This window comes from Pezoporus flaviventris, unplaced genomic scaffold (assembly GCF_033815535.1).
Source record: "Pezoporus flaviventris isolate CSIRO_AGI_PZ_B2104156 unplaced genomic scaffold, CSIRO_AGI_Pfla_v1 ptg000078l, whole genome shotgun sequence".
In the NCBI taxonomy this organism is placed as follows: Eukaryota; Metazoa; Chordata; class Aves; order Psittaciformes; family Psittacidae; genus Pezoporus; species Pezoporus flaviventris.
The window spans coordinates 17,223,648-17,244,783 of NW_026892626.1; the positions used below are offsets into that span (position 1 = coordinate 17,223,648).

The 21,136-nt window shown below is 47.1% G+C and overlaps 1 protein-coding gene across 3 annotated transcripts in view; it reads right to left on the reverse strand.

The window, feature by feature from the left end:
• LOC133279440 (voltage-dependent T-type calcium channel subunit alpha-1H-like) overlaps positions 1–21,136 on the reverse strand; it is a 118,038-nt gene that overhangs the window by 71,874 nt on the left and 25,028 nt on the right. For all 3 annotated transcript variants that reach the window (XM_061473152.1, XM_061473151.1, XM_061473150.1), the window contains exons 6-8: positions 10,564–10,656; positions 7,873–8,662; positions 2,696–3,108 (exon numbers count right to left, since the gene is read on the reverse strand). In XM_061473152.1, the coding sequence (XP_061329136.1) occupies positions 2,696–3,108; positions 7,873–8,662; positions 10,564–10,656 (1,296 nt within the window). The remainder of the gene's footprint in view (positions 1–2,695; positions 3,109–7,872; positions 8,663–10,563; positions 10,657–21,136) is intronic.

The following is a 21,136-nucleotide window of genomic DNA, read 5'->3' on the forward strand; positions in this document are numbered from 1 at the left end:
AACATAACATCCAGGACTGCAGCGATGCAGAAACAGATCATCTTCCTGTTTTGTCAGCCAAGTTCTGCTACTACACAACATACCCACTTGCCCTGTGGCTACAAGCAGTAAAGCCCACAGAGTTTTGCCTCCAGCCTGGCACTTTGCGACCTCGATTTCCTCATCCAAAAGATACGGACAGTAATGCTCGATTGCCTCAAGAGGGCTCTGTGAGACTTCTCTGCAAAGCGATGCTATGCCCCGGGATGAAAGGCAAGATAACGCAGCAAGGACTAGCACTGCTCTATCTTCTACACCATATGTTGTTCAGTACCCTCCAACCCCTCCCACACGCACGGAGGACTGATGCCTTGCCTTTGAATAGCACTTGGGGAATGGCCTTCAGGCTGGCCCTTAGGAGGTGGAGACTATGATAACATCCACATCTGGTGGAAAGGCTCACACCTTGTAACACCTGCTCTGAGCAGAGATACGGAGTGACTGGGCAGCATCCATCACGCGCTAACCTGAAAGCTGTGATTAAACTGTTTTTTTCCTGGCAAGGATCATGACATACCCCAAACCAGCCATTCTCACCTCCCCTCCAACCCAGCACCCCATTGTGGGCTCATGACAGCTTCACTCCGCTGTCTCTTGCTCATCTCCACACAAAGCCAGCCCCTCGCTCTAAGTCTTGCAGTCAGTTCTCACATGAGGAAGGCTGCAGGGTCTGAAATCAGCCTGGTTTGCTCACAGAAGGCCCAGACTTTCATGCCACACAGTCTGGGAGCCCAGAGCCATTTTCTCTTGCTTTTGGATAGCTCTGGCAATGCCAGAGCTCACTCTGTTGACAAGACAGGGCTCAGGTGAGGTGTTTCAAAGCTGGGCTTTGACAGCTCCACGCTTGTTACCCCACTGTGACCAGAGAAACTTTGCAGCCAGGCACACGGAGGAACTTTAACAGGTTCCACTTCAAAATCCCTCCCTTTTTATTGGGCCCACGTCAGGCAGTGCCTGGGAGCAAAGCTGGCGGGAGGCTGATGCTCCATAGCCAAAAGCTTCAGAATCTTTACTGCCATTGGCTTTGAGATGGTTTAAAGCAAATCTTTTACAAGGTAAAATCCAACATAAACCTGCTGGCTACAGTTTTCCTTTGTTAGCAGCAAGGATGTAATTACCACGATTTACCTTTATATGAGTGATTGTGGACAGACTGCATGTGATCCCTGGGCTTTCTTACTACTGCCTGCCTAAGGTTTTCCCCTAGCACCCGTCATGGCAATATCCAAGGACTGACAAAGCTGTATCTTCCTGACAAAAGGGTATCCATGCAGAAATGGAGCTGCCTCAAGATATGAATGCTCTATTCAAAGGCTACTGACAAGGTATATTCCCTAGTTTTAAAACTTGTTGTGGAACAACTAACCAGGCAGAAAGCTGACGGCGACAGCTATTTCTTTGTTGGGTTTGGACTCTCTCTGCAGTTAGTGTGAACTAATTCATTGTTGCCCAGCTAAGGTTCATGTGTTTTAACTGAGTACTTGCTTTTCTGAAAGAAACCATCTCAGATAGCACAGAATATGGGGGTTTAAAGTACACAAGTGGAGAGAAAATATAGTAGCAGCACTCTGGAGGATTCTTTCCCATGGATCCATGCAGGACTTAACACTGGGAAATGGAGAAGAAAATGAGAGCCTCTTTGTCCTGCACCTTTGGTATTGTGGTACAGAGCACTTTGGTACTTTGTCTGCCATTCCTCCTCACTCCTGAGCAGACAGAGCAAGGCCAAGAGGAGGAATAGCTTTATAAATAACCTTGACCAGGTCCTGATCCTGCAATGGAGATTTTGGGGGAGCAGTGGATGAACCTTTGACTATCCTTCTCACAGAAGAGCAGTATGAGGACCTCCTGGCCCCACTGGGATGCACTTCCTGCACCTGATACAGAGGTGGCATGAGAAATCCCAGAACATATCCTGAAAAAAGAGTTGAAAACAACCAGTTTGTCCAAGAAAGAAAAGCCCAGGAAAGCATTGCTTTCCCCAGAGTGACCAACTGGAGATACTCAGAGGACTCACATCCCTCTCATTGCACAGCCCCTCACGCTCTCATCAGCCAGCAGCAAGGATAACTTGTCTTCAGCTATCAGCACTGCTTTCTGCCATCGCCATGTTCAGACTAATACTGCGAACAGCATGATTTCTCTTTCCTCCCTCTGAACGCTTAAAAAAGAGACCTACCTCTACCCTACATGATCAAATCACAAGTTTTGAAGCCTTCAGAGGGAAACTTCCTTTCTCCTTTGTAGCTTTCAGTATTGCCTGATAGTTTAAGTCTTTATCTAAAGGTCCAGGATCAAAGAAGGAACGTCTACATGGGTTATGTGCACGACAAGGTCCGCTGTGGACCACTACCAGTCCGAAGGGGTACTTCCACCAGAACAACTCACACTTGTATGAATAATACACAGCAGGCAGCTTAATCAGTCAGGCTTGAGCCATGTCCTAACACACACAAGGCGCTGCCAGCCGCCTTTCTGCACACAGAAGGATGCTCCTGCTCATCACACACCTACAGCGTCAAGGCCTCAGCCCCATTTAGCGTTCCCAAATTGCATGCGAAGTGCTTGCTGCTCCTCTGGCATGGCTTTGACAGAGTCACCCCAAAACATCACACTGTCACTGAAGCCCTTGAGGCTCTTCAGGCCAGGCACTCACCTGCTCGTGGTACTCAATGCCCATGCTCAGCGTGTTGATGAGAATGGCGATCATAATCCCCCGGTTGAAGTACTTGCTCTCCACGATCCTCTTCAGCTTGCTGCCGAAAGCCTTCCACAGGCGCGTGACCTTGTTCCTCTCCTTGGGCTTCTTCTTCTTCCTCCTCCTCCTGCCCCGCTGCTGCTGGAGCTGGTCCCTGTGGTCGCCGTGCCGCAGGTCCTGGGTGAACTCGTAGACGCCATTGCTGTCGGAGTCGCAGGAGTCGGACTCACTGAAGGCGAACTCGGGGTCCTCCAGGAGGCTGGCGCAGAAGGGGCAGTCCTGCAGCTCGCAGGTCAGGCTGCCGCCGGGCGGGCTGGGCAGGGGGCAGGCAGCGCTCAGCCCCGACAGCCGGCTGGGGGTCCGCCGCAGGCCTGCAAGGGGAGACAACACCGTGAGCCACCTCATCCCTCAGCATGGCGGACAGCCCCGCTTCCCAACTCAACATGGCGGACAGCCTTGCTTCCTAACTCAACATGGCGGACAGCCCCGATTCCCACCTCAACATGACGGACAGCCCCGTTCCCCACCTCCACATGGCGGACAGCCCCGATTCCCACCTCAACATGGCGGACAGCCCCGATTCCCACCTCAACATGGTGGACAGCCCCGATTCCCACCTCAACATGGCGGACAGCCCCGCTTCCCAACTCAACATGGCGGACAGCCCCGCTTCCCAACTCAACATGGCGGACAGCCCCGCTTCCCGCCTTAACATGGCCAACAGCCCCGCTTCCTAACTCAACATGGCGGACAGCCCCGCTTCCCACCTCAACATGGCGGACATCCCTCCTCCCCACCTCAACATGGCAGCCAGCCATGGCTTGTCCGGAGCAGCTTCTGCCACGTCCTCAAATAAGCCTTTGGTACACCCTTTAACCATCCATCTTACCAAGAAGTTCTTGCTTTACAGCATCTTTCCCTCTCGCCAAGCCTTAACACCCACCCCATCCATGGACATGGTGATCCTGCCCCTCTGCTCTGCTCTCGTGAGACCTCACTTGGAGCATTGTGTGCAGTTCTGGTGTCCTCAACATAAAAAGGACACGGAACTGTTGGAACAAGTCCAGAGGAGGCCACGAGGATGATCAGGGGACTGGAGCACCTCCCGTATGAAGACAGGTTGAGAAAGTTGGGGCTGTTCAGCCTGGAGAAGAGAAGGCTGAGTGGAGACCTCATAGCAGCCTGCCAGTATCTGAAGGGGGGCTATAGGGATGCTGGGGATGGACTCTTCATTAGGGACTGTAGCGATAGGACAAGGGGTAACGGGTTAAAACTTAAACAGGGGAAGTTTAGATTGGATATAAGGAAGAAGTTCTTTACTGTGAGGGTGGTGAGGCACTGGAATGGGTTGCCCAGGGAAGTTGTGAATGCTCCATCCCTAGTGGTGTTCAAGGCCAGGTAGGACAGAGCCTTGGGTGCCATGGTTTAGTGTGAGGTGTCCCTGCCCATGGCAAGGAGTTGGATCTGGATGACATTAAGGTCTGTTCCAACCCAAACCATTCTGTGATTCTATGACATGGTGCTGAGGGGCTGCTCTCCACAGCGCTCAGCAGCCATTTTGTGCTCTGCTGCTGAGGGAAGACAGAGTGGCGCACCTCCCGCTTACAATTAGTTCTGATTATCTCTGACCAGGCTAACGTCATTAGTGGTGATCTGAGCGCTATCAAGCTGCTACACCCAATTTAGCTAGCACTTCCATTTAGCTAATAATGAGGAGGGAGAAATGGACCAGAAGTGGCTACAGACCGCGGATCACAGCTTGGGAGAGTCACGTAGTCCTTTCAGTCTCCTTCTTCCCTCCTTCAGCCTTTAATAAAGCTCAGGTGGATTCTTTGCTGGAGGCAAGGAGAGCGTTCAGGGTGTTTTAAAAGCAAACACGTTGCCACATGTTCTGCGGTGTGAGGAGAAAGGTGGACTGCCTGCATGGAGCCTGGGTACAGGGATGGTGAGGCCAAGTGTGATGAGGATGGTTTGGGTGGAACGGGAGCTGGGTTTTGTTTCTTCACAGTTAGCACCTAAATTCTTAGTTCCCTCCTATTTGGAAGCAGATAGTAATGACAGAAAAACCACAACATGAATGCAATACTGTGAGAATGGGATCCTTCCTATAAAACGCCATTCAGGCATCAATGAAAGCTTTCCTTGAGATGCAAGGAAATAGGGTAAGGAGACAGTTTTCCCCTCTAACATGCCCATGTCTGAAGGTTGGATGGGGGCACTTGGATCAGTTTTGGGGAGACCAAGCAAAAGGCAATGGATGCTCCTGGCTCTGGGCCCAGGAGCTTGGAGCAATCCCAGCAGTAACACTGCTGATTTCAGCTACTCCTGCCTGAATACCTCTTTCAAGAGAAAGCAGCAAACAAAAGCACCCCATTAGCTTGAAAACGGGGTTGTGACAAGAGGCAAAATGCCTTTTCCTTGCCTGAATGGCACTCAGGTTATCACTGGCCTTCAAAGCAGCCTTGCAGGAGAGGACCATCCTCCTCCTGGTTATTATAGCCAGGGCACCAGGAGGATCAGAAGCAGTTGCCCCCTTACTCAAGCTTCAAGCAGCACCACGCATTAACAGGGCATTTCTAATGAGGACCCATCTGACAAGGGAATGCCGCAGCCCAGCCATTGCGGTGTAGACAGCAGAGGTAGCGGGCTTTGCCAGACGTCTTTTAATGCTATCAAAGTGTTAAAAATCATCTGAAAAACACTGGCGCCGCAGATGTCTTCAAAATACCAGAGTCTCCTTGGCTGCCTGCTAAAATAACCTCGCAGCATTGCAGGGCACGAGAACGGGGAGGAACAGGCTGTACTTTAGGCTGTTCGATTCCACAACAAAAGAAGGGAAGAGAATACTCTCTCCCACAGTTGCATCCTTCCCAGCGGACACCAACCTTGCCTCCAGCTGGGGCTGAGAGTACCCTGGCTGCAAAAGCCTCCTTAATGCTCTTGGTTATCACTTGTGTGCTCTCCTTGCACAAGTCTTGCAGTGAACAGACCCCATTTGTTGATTTGTAAGAATAGAGAGAGGATTAACTGAAATAACTCTTTTTTTGCCCAAAGAAGCTGAGTCCAGGAGGGCTGGGTAAGCTTGTGAGCATACCTCGCCTTCCCCACTGAGCACAGGGTAGGGTGTTAACATGGCTCCAAGGCTGGGATGGAGAAACATGAACCAGGAGCTGTGCCTGGCAGAGCTACATGCTCAGGAGCTTGCTTATTTGGCACTTAAGATCTTCCTGAAGCCTGGAAGAGGCATCCATCAGCCCTGCGATACAAAGGGGGTTGCGATGCAGAAGTGAATCCTGTTGGTGTGGTGGAGGGGGAAGAAGGGCCTGGAAAAAGCCATGAAGGGGAAGAGCTGGGCATGGACACACTGTGTGACAGGGTCTCCAGATGGACCTGGCTGCCTTGCTTCTCTTCTCAGCCCCTGTGCTCCTCAGGGTGCCAGATAAGCTGCTGCTCTCCAGCCAAGAGCTGTGGCATGCACCCTTTCCCCTAGATCTGAGCACACTTCTGAGAGAGACAAAACAATTTCAGGAGATCTGTTTAAAGCATTTTGGCATCCTCTGGCCTGAAATACCTCTGTAAAAAGAGGATACCGTGCATTATTAATAGCAACTCCATCTAACCATCGGCTTTTAAAGAAACACCACGGGCTATGCAAGAATCTCCTAAGTTAGTGAAGTGCCCCTGAAGTTGGGGCTGAGATCTGGGGCTTTCTTCTCCTAAAGAGGTCCCCAGCAGCAGATCCCCTTGGAAGCATGAAGAACCAAACCTCCGACTTGAGGAGCTCTTTTGCTCATCCTTGCTTTCCCAGACGTCTGCAGAGCCTGGGCTTTTAGCTCAAGGTACATACGCATCCTCCTAACAACCACCATTAACACAGTGCAAGATGAACCAGTGATTCATATAAAGCCTTTGCTGAACAACAGAAGAACGCTGCAAACTAACCTCGCCCCCTCCTGCCCTCCTGCTAAGCTCCCAAGCCTAGAGAAACGTTGGCTGAAGGCAGTTTTTATAAACAAACCACTTTACCCTTTTGTCTGGTTGCTTAAAAAGTAACATAATAAGAAAACGAACAAAGACGAGCCATCCAACCTCTCTGGCAAAGCAACCTTTACTGTGACCCCCCCCAAGCTAGGCTTGGTATTTTTTCAGCACATACATCACTAGGAGAAATATTTGTGTCCATGCACACACAGATAAACAGTTTTGGAAAACACTGGAAAAAAACAGATGACGGCTTTGCCTTAAAGAGATTAGAAAAATAGAAGCGAGGCTTTTTGGACTTTTTACTGTTTGAGGGCTTCAGACTCTATTTTTCATCCTTCAGCTCCAGCCAGGAGAACTGGAAACATTTTGCAAAACAGAAACCTAAGCGTTGCTTACAATCACAACTCCAGCAGTGGGTGATTTATACGTGAAGGGAGAGAAAACTACACTAACAGTGCTGCTGCCTGCACACACAGGGGTGGGACAGAGGTACGAAAGAATCACCGAGATGCTCCTCATTCATTCAGATGGAACAGAGCTCCAAATCTGCAGTAACAATCAGTCTTACACTTCTGCTCATAGGGAAAGATGGGAAGGAAAGCTTGAGACCCGTAGCTCTGCTACGCTCCTGCCCTCACATGCATCCTCTGAGGACTAGCACAGAGCAAGACCCTGCACTGACAATGGGTCTGCCTCCAAACCTTCTCCTTGCCAAGGAGAAACTCAGAGGCACAGAGTCCCATCAGAGCAGAACTAAGGGTTTCTAGAAATGTCTGAGTTCTTCCAGTGCCTCCCTATTTCAAACTTCTTACATCTCCCATACCTTACGCTTCTCCACCAGCTTCCACCCGCTCTTCCCTTTCAGGGTACCATTTCCCAGCAGCTAGGGTTGCTCTGCTGCAGGGCTACAGCCAGCAAGTCCTTCATCTACCACAGATGTAATTCCAGGGGCTGCATAGATCAGTTCTTGGGTGGGAAGAAAGGGAGAACCTCCAGAATATCACTAAGCACATAAGAGGAGCTCAAAAACACACACTTTGTAACTACAGGAAAGAGGTCTCCAGCAAAGGCCTCTTAACACCATAACTCTTGAGCAATTTGCCCATTCCCCATTTTTCCTAAGCAATAAACATCAGTTTGTTTGTCCTTACCATGCTCTCCTACCAGTTGCTGTAGCTTCCCATAAGAATCTGTGCCCAAAGTTACAGGGCTATTAACCACAGCCACAGGTGAATTGCCATTCTTCTTTCCCTTGGGAACTGGAACAGAACTGGCTTTGCTAGTTGGAGAAGGCAGGATAGTAGGATAGTTCATGTTGCCATGGTTGGAGAGTCCAGCAGTCAGTTTAGTGCTCGCAGGGGGATTGGAAGACTTACAGTTCACTTGTGGTCCTTCAACATGACAGTCTGCATGGTAAATGCTGTGCACGGACTCCGAATCTGGAGGAGGAGCAGGGCTCTGCAAGTTGGGCGATGGAGGAGGAAGCATCAGTTGGCCTCCAGGTTTCATGACCTTGAGCTCCAAGTCGCAGATCTCAGGGTTGGAGCGTGGCCCCCGAGGGCTCCCATTGCTGATGTGGTAGTGATGGTGGTGGTGGTGATGGTGATGGTGGATGAGGTGGTGGATGGAGGTGATGCGCTTTTTGCCTCGGTGGCTTTGCCCGTTCGTGGTGCTGTTTGGGTTCACTTTTTTCCGGCGCTTACTCTGCCAGTTATTGTAGAGACGTATCGTCCGTCGCTTCACCTTCCTGAAGATGTGGCAGATGTACTTGAGCAGCTCCTCGTAGCAGCTACCTGGCTCTGAGAAGCTGGCAATTGTGCTGTCGTTGGAGAGATACCGGGCCCGCTGCTCCTGCATCAGCTGGTTCTCCCGCTGCTTTGTTTCAGAAAACTGTGTTGCTATCACAACCAGGCACAAGTTAATCATAAAGAAGGAACCGACCTGGAGAAAACACAGGGAAAGGAATTAGCAGGGCCTTTACAGAGCACGACACGTTCTTCACCACCGTATGCTGTCTGAACTTGAAGTGCGGTTCTCAGAAATCTTGAGATTTCCAGACATGCCAAATCTCAGGGTCTGCTCACCAAATGTTTTGTCAACATGTGCCTGAGCTGCTAAATTTGCTCCTAAGCCATGTTAAGTTATTTTGGCAATGGCAAAGAAAGATGTTAACAATAGCCTTCACCACTTTCCCCCCTCAACAGTGATGACATTTGCTACTAACGCAGGGTGTACGAAACACAACACAAACAGATTTTCTAGGGAACACTCAGCCAACCTGCAAGGAAAGATGGTCTGAAGCCCAATTTGTGCTGTACTGAAACTGCCTCTTCTCTTCCTCTATCACTTCACACCCTGGCATAGCATGCCATTGTTTTGAGGAGCACAGGCAAGGTCCATGTATCTGTGACTTTGTACTCTTGCATCTCTCTGACACAGAGAAATGCATCTCCGGGATGCTCTTTGAGAGGTCTAATTTATTGTCTGGTTGAGTTGATGTGTTCTTGGGTGATACCACGTTTTCAAAACAAAGTCCCAAGGACAAGAATGTGAAGTGGCCTAAGGCTACATCTTTGCCTCAGCTGCTGAGCCCACAAACTGGTTCTTCACCACTTGGGTTCAAGAATCAGCCAGGGGAAAATGTCAACTATTCCCATCAGAGAATCAGTGTCCTTAGGCGTGAAAGGGACTGACGTCAAGAAAGTGCCACTGTCTACATGGCCAAACGTCTCTGCTCTGCTCAGTAGGAAACACATGGATTTAATCTGGACCATTGTCTGGTGAATCCTCAGGGGAAGCCACAGGGAGATGGTTTGCAGTGCTTTTCTCCAGTTTGTAGTATCAGCCTGGATACTGTTTGAGAAGCAGCAAGGGTGCCATTCCCAGCTCCAAGCGACTTGGAGGTTAGTCACCTTCTGGCTTTTCTGCAAGGATCCATATGTAGAGAAGGGCTCAAAAGAGCGGAGCATAAATCTCTACTGTGCATGGCCTATTGCTAAAAGCTCAAAAATCACTGGCTTTAGAATGCTGTTCATTACTGGGAAACTCACACTGCTCTGATCCATGCCTTTCCCACTGGTGGTAGGAGCTGTGGTGGTTTGACTTCCCAAAGCCTTCAAAACCGCACTAACTAGGATAGGGTTATGTATGAAGAACATCCAGCCACAAAAGCACTTCGAAGTGCCTCTATCCCATGTCCTGCCTGACATCTACACAATACTTTTCCCTCTGCTCTCCTCTTGACTTAAATCCTTAACTTTTCCACAGATGTGGACCCCTGGAGAAGGTTGTGCCCATTGTGAAAGAAAGAACCTTGCTAACACAGAATCGCAGCTTCTGAAGACAACCTCCAGCACCTCCAGTGAATAACACTTTGCACTAAAAGACCCCAGCAAGGTGCACTGCTATTAGCACTTATTCAAAGGGCTCAGCTGAAGTTCACCAGTTTGAAGGCCCTTCATTGAAATAAGGTGTCCTCTGGGCCACTGAGGAGACTAAAGGAAGAAAAGCTACAGCCTCTCTGCTTTTTGTTATGTTAGCAATTGCTTGGCCAAGGCACAAGAGTTAGGACGCATCAAGGTAACAAGACCAAGACTGGGGACAGTAAGAGGGACCATATGGCTTGACAAGCTGTGGCTATGCATCACATGTGACACTAAAGAGGGCTGTTGTAGCCAATATTTTGTCCCTGCAGTACTAATCACAACCTGCGTGATTATGCTTTATGGCAGGAGGAAGGTCTCCCACTCTGAATCCTGGCTGGCACTCCTCTGTGAAAAGCCCAGGGAACAGCTTTACCCCACAAGGACAAGGAACGGGAGCAACTCACAGTTCATACTTACTATTATAAGCAATATAAAATATATAAAATTGTAAAAAGAATGTGCATCCATCACATAATACATGATGTCAACCCATCCTTCCAGGGTTATAACCTATGGGAAGACAGAGAAAGAAAGTGTAAGAACAAGTCATCCAAAAAGCCAGTAAACATCAGTCTTCTGACAGTGCCTGGTACTCATCACTCCACAGCATCTCTCAGGATCCATCCAGACCTGCTGTACTTCTCACAGTTGGCTTAAGACAGCAGCAATGTGTGACCAAAAGACTGGCCTGAGATTTCTACAGGAACTGGTATGATTAAAATAATAAAGCATTACAATAAAACACCTGAAACACTGGTTCTGAGCCAGTGCAGAGAAATTCCAAGGGGGGATTATAAACAAAAAGAGCCTCTCTGTGCAGAGATCTGGGCTTTTACCTTAGCTCCTGGTTTTGTAACGCTACCCATAAAATTCCTAAGTTTTAAAGTCAATTTTGTTCCTGTAAAACCAATTTCTTTGTGATTGCTACTGGCTCACCGTTACAACTGCATCGCCAATATTGTAGTAGGAAAGCATGTGAATGGAAGAGAGTTGCTTTAATTAAATGTAGAATTGATTTCATACTCGTTTTCGCAGTCTTCCTTCCACTAGAAAAGAAGCTGAGGATTTAATTAACACCACGCAGGCTGTGTGCAGAGCAAAGCAAATTTTGCCATGTAATTTACACTTTTTATTTAGCTAAAACATACCAAACCTCTAGTGCTAGCCTGCTACTAGTCCTAGAGCTGAAATTCCAGCACAATTCCCATCAAAATCAAAGCTCCTGTCTGAATTTACTTACACTGATGTACCCTGTTTGTTACATATACTGTGAGCCTTGGCGGTCCCAGCATAAACCTGGAATTGCCACCTGCCTTCAATTTCAGTGGCATCAGTCCTGGTTTAGACCCTGTTTGAGTGGAGGACCTGTGAATTAGCTTGCTGTGACCAAGACAAGGATCAAGAGTCATCAACGCAGAAGACTTTCTATGTGGTGTGTACAGAAAAGCAGATCCATAAAGCGCTTGACATTGAAGCCCTGACTAAAACAATGTTCTTGTCACACCTGGAGCACCAGGGCAAAACACTTGCAGGGAAGTCAGACATGAAGCCTTGCCACTTTTCTCCTGTTTTTTTACCCAAGGAGCTGGAAGAAGCTTCTAGATATGGATCTTTGGTATATGATCACATCAGCACTCACAGGTTTCCTGTGAGCACCTTGCATCAGCTCATGGGTGCTGGAAGCAAAGCACGACCTAGTCTTAAGCATTATAGATTCATACTCTTGATTCCTCTCATGCTGAAGTCAAACATGGTGATGTTTCATCAAGTTTTCAAGCCCACTTCCCACGTTGAAGCACGCACAACTTGACACCCACCATGCACCTGAGTGAGAAGCTGCCAGTGAACGCAGCTAAAACCAATAAACATGAACTGCCAAGCAGCAGGTGAAAATTGTCTCTGCAGCTGTATGGTTGTCACCATTGCCAATGACTTTGAGCAGTCAGGTCTGATGAGATGCTGGCTGCATTTACACAAACTACACCCACCTCTCCTGCTCCTCATCACATGCGTTCCTATCACATCCTTTCTGCTGGTTAGCGATACACAGGTATCAGACAGGAATGCTACACTTCCAGTGGCGTGGGTTTAACAAAACCAATGCTTTTGGCCAACGTGAATGCCAGAGAATAATCTGTGGTAGAATGTTTTCAGCAATAGACGCATTCTTTTTTGTCTGGAGGCAAGTGCTGTTATTCACCCTGGAGCCTGAGAAGGGGTTAAGACACAGGCAGTAATCAGTCTGTTCAGTGGTGTGAAACCAGCAAGCAATCAAACTGGAACTGCCCTTTTCTGCCTTTCCTTTAACATGGCTGAAACATTTATAGAGAGCAAAGTTCTTTTCGGCTGCATCCCTTGCCTGTGTGGGCTGTGCACAGCAAACAATTGTCTCCTGCACCCACTGCCTGTTTAGGTTCATGGAGCAACTGGACGGATCGACTGGGAGGTGACACAAGGCTAAACCAAACCACTGCCAACTACCTATGAAACAGCCTCCTCTGTGCTGTCCAGAGTTCCTTCCTTCCTTCTCCTCTATTTGGATGGGCATTTTGGAGTCAAGCTGCCACAGCTGGCACAGCAGATGCTCCATCCCTTTACACTTAGGGATGAAAAATCACCCCAGGGACTCCAAACGTATTTGCTACCCCTCTTCACCCAATTTACATTGGGTAGAACTGAGGCAATCTTCAAATCAAACATATCAAAAAGGATTAAACAAAGAACCTTCTTTACAAAAGCAGTTACCTGAGGGCTGCTGTTGGGCTTCTGCAGGCGCTGCCAGCTCCCTACCTGGGAAGCAGCTGCCGAGACAAGAGCGAGGGCCAACCAACGTTTATAGAGGTATTTTTCTTACATGCTAGACAGCATTTTCAGCAAGAATCAATCAACACGCCACATTTCTCCTCTGGAGAGCTGAAAATGCTCATCCAGCTTTCAGAATATTTAAGGTGTAATTAGAATTTGCATTATTTACTGCTCACTTGTAAACTAAAGGGATAAACAAAACCACTGGGCTTTGGTTCTCCTCTTTGACATCTTTGTGGATTCCTTCTTGGACACATCAGCCAGCACAAATGCAGCAGTACCTAGGGGAAGGATTCCTGAGCTGATGAGGATTAGAGAGTCCTAGCAATCCTGTAAGACAGCATGCTTACAGACATCTGTCTTCTTTTTCTTTAATCAAATAGCTCTGGAGAAATGCAGGATAACACACGTGTGTAGCCACCTGTCTGGTCTGAAACACTGCCTATGATTTTTACAGCCTGATTCTCGCCATGCTGTGCACTTCTTTCCTGCTGGTCTCTACACCACTCTTCAACTATTTTTGGAATCAGGTCAAAGGCATCTGTCCCGGTGTAAGGTTCACTGCTGCAGTGCTCACTTTGATCCTACACACTTCTCAGGCCAGCTGAACTCGGAGGGATAGCCAGCAACTCTCAGTCTGCTCCCAAGAGCACAGATATTTTCCAGCATTGCTTTGCCCACTGTTCCTCCCTTGGGGCACCCTGACTGCAATATCACCTACTGTGCTAAGCAGAAATGACTTCCTTCTCTCTTCACTTTCCAATCTGATTAATCCAGCTGACTGCAGCTCCAGCATTTGGCCCTTCAAGGCCTTTATAGATGTCTTCCAAGGACCTGGAGCACCCTTCTTGTGCTTTCCAATCTCAGCAATCCCTTCTCAGTAATTAAAATCTGCTCAGGCCACGGTTGTTCACAGCCAGACGTATTAAACAGCGTCTCCAAATGTACCAGTTCAAAGCTTCCAATAAATGCAACATACAATTATTTATCAACAGCGATAAGACGGCAAGAAACACGTTTCCTAATTCTGCCCGGATGAAAAAGATGTGCAAGATCTAAAACTGGCAGCTTCAGGGAAACAGCCGAAAGATTCAATTAAGATGACTGGCAGGGTTGTCCTACAAAGTGCTGCCGACTGGAATCACGCGCTGCAGACCCTGGAGGAAAGGAAGATGCTGCCCCCCTAGCACAGGGAATGATTCTTGCCTTTGAAGGACTCCGGGCAGAGAGCAGAGTTGCCTTCAAACCTATCAGAGATCAGGCTGATCTCTCCTTGCCTGCTCATTCAGTTCTTTACCTCTTAGCATGGGCAGAGGTGGGATAAATCATTTGTCTCCCATCAATGGCTATGAGACTGAGAGCTAAAGCCCCAAGTCTTGTGTCTGATCCTCTCTTCCATCACTGCAAGAACTGAACAGAAAGCTCACTCAGGTGAAGGTAAAGAGAGACGTCACTGATCTTTGGCTTGGTTACCACCCATGCAGTATCCAGTTAGGCCCTCCCTCATCACCGTCATACCAATACCAGCAAGATGAGGATGGACAATCAGATATTTGGGTGGTTTTATGGTCTTCTGTTCTGTGATTTTGATCCTCCTGGTTTGCTCAGGCTACAATCGTTTAACCAGTTGTAACAGTGCTTGACTGATTTATAGGAACATAACTGGGGGACAGAATCAAGTCTTCTAGTGAAGCTGATCAGAATCAGTCTAAAACTCCAGAGAGAAGATCACAAGGGAGATGTAGATTAAAGACACTGGCAATTAACTCAGAGCTCCTCACTGTTCCCTGGGAGACAGGAGGTTTATATTGTTTTTTTCTGGGGTCACCTCAGAGGTCTCTGCAGAACAATTTCTTTTATTATGTCAAGAAGTTTTAATCATAAAAATCCTTGTCTTTGAGCTCTGCCAACAGTTTTGCAAGTTCTTGGCTATCATCCATTCAAAAGCAGGGTGCTTTTCTTTTGCTTAAGTGTCAGTTAAGAAAAAAGACTCATCCAGGGGAAAAATCCCCACACCCAAACTCCAACCCAAACTACTTTACTAATTGAAGTCGCACACTAAATTACTTTCTGTGTATTAGAAAGCACTAATGGCTAGTGCCAGATGGACTGATGCAGGGAGAAACCAACCTTGAGGTGCCACTAATCAATCGAGGAAAGTTTGGAAAATCACTGTGTGAAGTGAGGCTGAAAAGATTGTAAGAACAGAATGAACAGCATACAGAGCCCCAGCCTAGCCCTGATCCTTCTCACAAGGATGCTGGAGAGGGGCTCTTCATCAGGGACTGTAGCAATAGGATAAGAGGTGATGGGCTCAAACTTAAACAGGGGAAGTTCTAGTTGGAGATAAGGAAGAAGTTCTTTACTGTGAGGGTTGTGAGGCACTGGAATGGGTTGCCCAGGGAAGTTGTGAATGCTCCATCCCTGGCAGTGTTCAAGGCCAGGCTGGACAGAGCCTTGGGTGCCATGGTTTAGTGTGAGGTGTCCCTGCCCATGGCAGGGGGTTGGAACACGACGATCTTAAGGTCCTTTCCGACCCTAACTATTCTATGATTCTCATGGTAAGATTTCACTTCTATGATCACTTGGATAAACTTCTTTTGTTGAGACGGCCTCCCTAAGCATAGGAACCAAAATCAGCATCTCACACTTTGATCAAAACCCCTATAGGGCATAACTCTGGCAAACAGCAATTCCCTTGGTGGTTGATTGCAGAACTGCAGGTGCTTTTTCAGTTCAGTGCCTGGCCAAAGGAGGAGACGATACAGAGATATAGAGAAACCCAAATGTTTCCAAACCATTCCAAGTTTTCATCTTAATTGACATCTATAATTTGCACTCAGCCTCTTTAGCTTTGGCCTAAACTGGGTCCTCTGGGGGACAAGATAGGCATTATCTGCATCAAGATCAATTATGCTGAACTGAGCAGCAACTCTAAGGACCACCATGATTATTTAGTTCTATTTACTTTTTATCTCATCATTTCCCTGGCTCTGAGGTTTGTTTTTATAAACCTCATCAAGCCAAGATCCAAGAATTGTGAGAGCTATTAATTACTATGATGGTCTCAAGTAAGTTTTATTAGACCTTCAGCATTCATTTCTGAAAGCCTCTTATCTAGGTATTCTGCCCTCGTGGGCATATTGATTTGGCTGGTAAGCACTGACCAGCAAATAATGGAGTATTCCTTTTCCCTATGCAGAGTGCTTGGCAGCTAATCACATCACTACTTTTGAAGGCAACTTCACCATTTTAATTATTTCCTCGTGGCACATGGTGTTAAGTAACCTCTGTGGTCAGAAAAAACAGGTTTTATCAGCTTGACTAATGTCCTCTGAACAGATGCTTTTCCCTTCACTTTGAGGGCCTGCTTGCTTTCCAAATGACTTTAAGCCATTTCGTTATAAATGGAGAGTCTTGCAAAGCCTGTATCTGCTCTGAAAAGTGGCCCTGCAACACACAAGGAAGGAAACGGCACAACTTTGAATGTCTTGGATTGGTGGCCTCGCAAATTTGTTCCACATAAACGCAATCCCTGGTCAGCATTACCACTTCACAGTGGGTCTTGAGAGGCAGAGTGCAGCCAGTGTGCAAGAAAGCTGGACATGTCCCCAGTACTGTTGTTGGTGGCCCTAAACCTCATAAAAGTGACTCTACCAGCTTAAAAATGCCATAAAACTCAACAACTTTTGCTACAAAAAGGTTAGTTGCTACCTCTCAGTTTCACACTAAATAATGCAAGATCCTCGTCCGATAGCAAAAACAGCACTGATTTCGGATGACTGCTGCTTATAACAAATCACATCTCAGTCCATATTCATGAGGTTTGATTTACTGTGATAATTATCCTCCATCTTCATTGTTTGTGTAAAGTATCTTATGCACAGGGACTGTATTTAACTGTTTAGCTTCAGCAATAATGAGTCCATTATCATAGAGAGCACCATAAATCAGAGCTTTATAGCAGAGCAGAGCTGAAAGACAAAGAGTCTGCAATGAGAATAGAGGAGAAGCCAGACTGAGCTCCTTGCTTACAGATGAGCGTACCATATAGCAATGATATGAATGACAGTGGTTCTCCAGACACCACTGTCTGGAACACAGCAGTTGGATACTGTGCCAGATGCAAAAAGCAAGGATTTTTGGTATTCATATTGTTACACCTTGTTTCAAATTATGTTAGGGACAAAGGGTGCACAGCTTCAAGCACAACTACCCTCTGTGCAGGACTATGGCATAAACTACTCTTCAGGAGTTCAAATGTCTAAGCTTTACCTGTTCACACCGTGGATGAATCTGCCAGCCCAAGGCAGTCTGGGGACATTTGCGTGGGGACATCAGGATAAAGGAGCTGAACCTTTGGCTTTGTGTACAAGTCTCCACTCCACTACGTACAACTCACGGGGCAAGGTGCAATAGCAGCACCTGATCATGGAGCAGGTTTGGGGTGCTCAAACCAAGATTTCCCTGTAAGAATTGTTGGTGTGCCTCAAGACCAGCAGCTTTTTCATCACTTAACTGGACTCCAGGTTAGCCCATGGCTTTCTGCAGGCACCTCTCTTTCTGCTCTCCATATAAGAGCCTATGATTGAAATGGGATGAAACCCTTCCAAAGCTACAGAGGATGCAATAGGTTTCTGTGCCACGCTCAGTACCTCCCATCGGTTAGGGGGTCCAGACCTGGAATCGGGATGATCTCCCTGACTTGTGCTATATGGGACAAGTCCTTCTAACCTTCAAAATGAAGGAGACTTTTCAAAAGTGACTAATACTCTTGGAAGCACAGTCTGAGATGCTTTAAAGGGGCTGGATATTTTTAGATTGGGTATTCAGCAGGAAAGCTCTTCAAAGACAAAAAATGATGTTTATGTAGCTGACCAAATCAAAAAAAGCAACACCAACAAAACTCAAACCCCATCATTTAGAGCAAAATATTTTTGGTGATCCAAAGCAGATTCAAGTCTAGTGACAAAGCACAATCTTGAAGCAGTGGAAATCAGAAGCTCCGAACTCTTTCCTTGCCAAATTCCGCACAGACAAGCACTGTTGACATATCTCTCCAGTTTAAAGAATGAGCCATTTGACCATAAAAAAAAAAAGTCCTTTTGGCCAAAAAATTATCAACTCAATGAACTCTGAAAACATGGGCACCCCCGTGTGTCAGCTGCTTCTGGCTCACTGAACCACGTAGCACACATAAAATACAGCTGCAAGTTGGAAGCCCCAGGCTCTTTCACTTTCTCCTGCTTCAGTGTGCCTTTTGGCTTCCCCACATCCATTTAAGACTAGTGGAAGAGCAGAGGTTGCAGCAGACAGGCAAGCTCTATTGCTGCTAACACAGGCAAGTGTATGAGCAGCATCTTGTGTTCAACACTCTTGGGGTAATCATTCCTGAGCTGTCCTTTTGTAAAGAACTTGGTTGAGGTACCCTGAGGTCCCAGCAACAAAGGAAGAGCAGCAGAGCTCCCAAAAGGCCCACACTAATATCTGAGTGACAGCCCAGCTAAGAGGAAGATGTGCAAGTAGGAACTAAGAGGAATGACCCTGTCAGTAGGTTCCAGACCAGAGGTTTGTACTCGCTCTAAGGGAAAACAATGTTAGAGCTTCAGGTCTTGTCTCCTCAAACAAGACCTTTTCCTGACCAAGTGACAGTATAGACAAGGAGGGACTCCAAACTTACTCTTGAATTTGGCCATAGCAGAAGTGCATTAAAATGTGCACTATTTTTCCTTTAATTCAAATGGAGATACGGTTCCCATCACAGATTTAGCTGAAAGATTTCCAGGCAAGGGAGAAAAATCTCAGGGAAGGATTTCAATCATGACGAGCAGAGGCTAAAACAAAGCGGGCAACAGCTGTGGAACAGATCAGGGCACCAAACAGCAGTGAAATGAGACAAAGGAACCTTCCTCTCTCCAAACCTGAAGTCTCCCCCTGAGATCCCCCTGTGCCCATCTACGGGCACAGATTCTGTCAGCAGCAGTGTCAGCAGCACAGACATAAAACAAGCTCCTCTTCACACACAGCACAGGGTCAAGATGAAGAAATGCATTGAGATAGCTTCCACAAGCTCCCAGGGGCTTTTCTGACGAGCTAGAGCACGGAAGAGGTACCTTCACATGCAAATGAAAGGGGTATTTCGGCAGGCGGCCGGCAGCATACAGCTGTCACTGCCAACTGTCACACCTGCTCAGGCAGCCTGCCATCCGCAGGAGGACAAATGAAGGACAAAGTGGGTGGCATCAATTCCCCTGCTTACCCACCTCGCCTTGTTTTCTCCCCTGAGCTGCTCACCCACACCTCCATGGCTACAGCATACTCCTTGGTGAGACCAGGAGCAAGCCGGAGTTATCCACATAAGCATGCTATCAAGATAGCACCTTGAACTCTTGCTGCTGCTAAGAGGTCCTTTAACGCTGCTCTACTCCAGACATCTTCCTTCATGAAGTGATTCAGCTTTTCTGTTCTTGGGCATTCTTATCATGACGTGTGCCTGCTGGGCTGTCTTCAGTTCTCATGAACACAACCTGTTTTGTTTTTATTCCCTGACAGCAGCAAGGGGGCTGCTGAATGCAGAAGTCTCCTCTGAGGATTCCCTTGCCAGAGCCTTCTCACGATGGGCCAGAGATGTATCACTTGTATGCCTTGATTAACTTGTTAACTGAGATGTCTTCTTAAGAAAAGCCTCGTAGAAGCAGTATGAGCTCAGAACAACATACAACAGAAACAGCCTCATGAACTGAGAGCTGCATCCAAGGACTAATTTCAAGAGGGTCTTCCATTAAGGAACCCCTTTCAAAATACAGCTACTTCTGAAATACATGTGAAGAAGAGGTCAGAGGAAAGGTAACTCAGCTAGCACCAGCAAGACTTCTCTCTTGTATTGAATGGACATGTTTCCCTGTACATTTGCTCCCAAAGTTCAGACCTTTCAATTATATCCTGTAAGGAGACACAGAGGAACAACTCATTCCCTTGATCTCCTCTTGGTTCTGCCTCTGTTAATGCTCCTTGGAAGTTGCCTCACAAGTTTTGCCAAAAGCATTGCTTCCTCAGTGCTAGCATAAACCTTGCTTTTCTGCATGTCAGACTTGAAACCATCCCAGCAAGGGCTCTGTAGGTTTCAAAGTTGCCTAAATAATCTCATCCTCCCAAACTGTATCTCACCACCCATCCAACCCCCTTCTCTTTTAACAGGGTTTCTGCATTCGGGCCTGGCCACACAACACTGACAGTGAGGAAGGTGGCAATGCTTTGGTTGCTCCACTGAGCCTGTCAGTAATCCAAATTAAACTGGACTTTGGTTAGGTGGGTAATTCATCATTTGCAGTGTGACAACAATACCTGTAATTACTGCTCTTATTGTTGTGGCTGAAATTCATGTGCAATAAAGGGAACTTAATATCATGCCAAACCTCACAGTTAATTTAGGTTCCATCTCCTTTCATTTATCCTGTAATAAGCTAATTAGTTCACATAATTTGCTATTGAACGTGCCTTTGTAACAAATATATACATGAATTAGCCTATTACACAACAAATGAGGGGAATCAAAACATGAATCATTCGCAGGATTACATAATGAATGATTATCTTTCAAACACCCATAGATGCAGCAGCATCTTTATTACTTTAAGGTCTTCTAGTTGCACTTGGTTGGTTCTCCTGTCTGATGCCTCTGACATTCACTTCTACTTGGAAGGTCAACAGTGCATTTCTCTGCTTAGTACACCCCGTTGCCACGTGTCAGGTTACTTGCAAGTTCAGGCTCACTACCATGAAGTTCAATGTCTTTCAGCTTGGCGGCTGCTTAAATCCAAACTCTGGCAGCTGAAAAAGCTTGGCCATACTGCTAGCCTCGTGCTTTAGTACACCTTTCATAAGGATGTTTTAGAGATCTTCAGATTTCCTTGTCAAAGCCTGCTTTTGGTTTTGCCTGTTCACAGTCTGCATGGTATCACACTGTGCCCTTGGAAACTCTTGGGCACAACCTGCACTCACTGCACTTGGAAACTTCCTTCCAAATCTCCCCTGTGGGGCTCATTTCACCAACCTCGCTCCTGACAGCTCTTAAACCATGCTACATTTCCAACTCATTGGGGATAAATCATGAGGGATGCTTGATCCAGCTGAGTCCTAAGATTACCATTATGCAAACTGGAGGCTTGCCAGCCCTTGAGGTTCA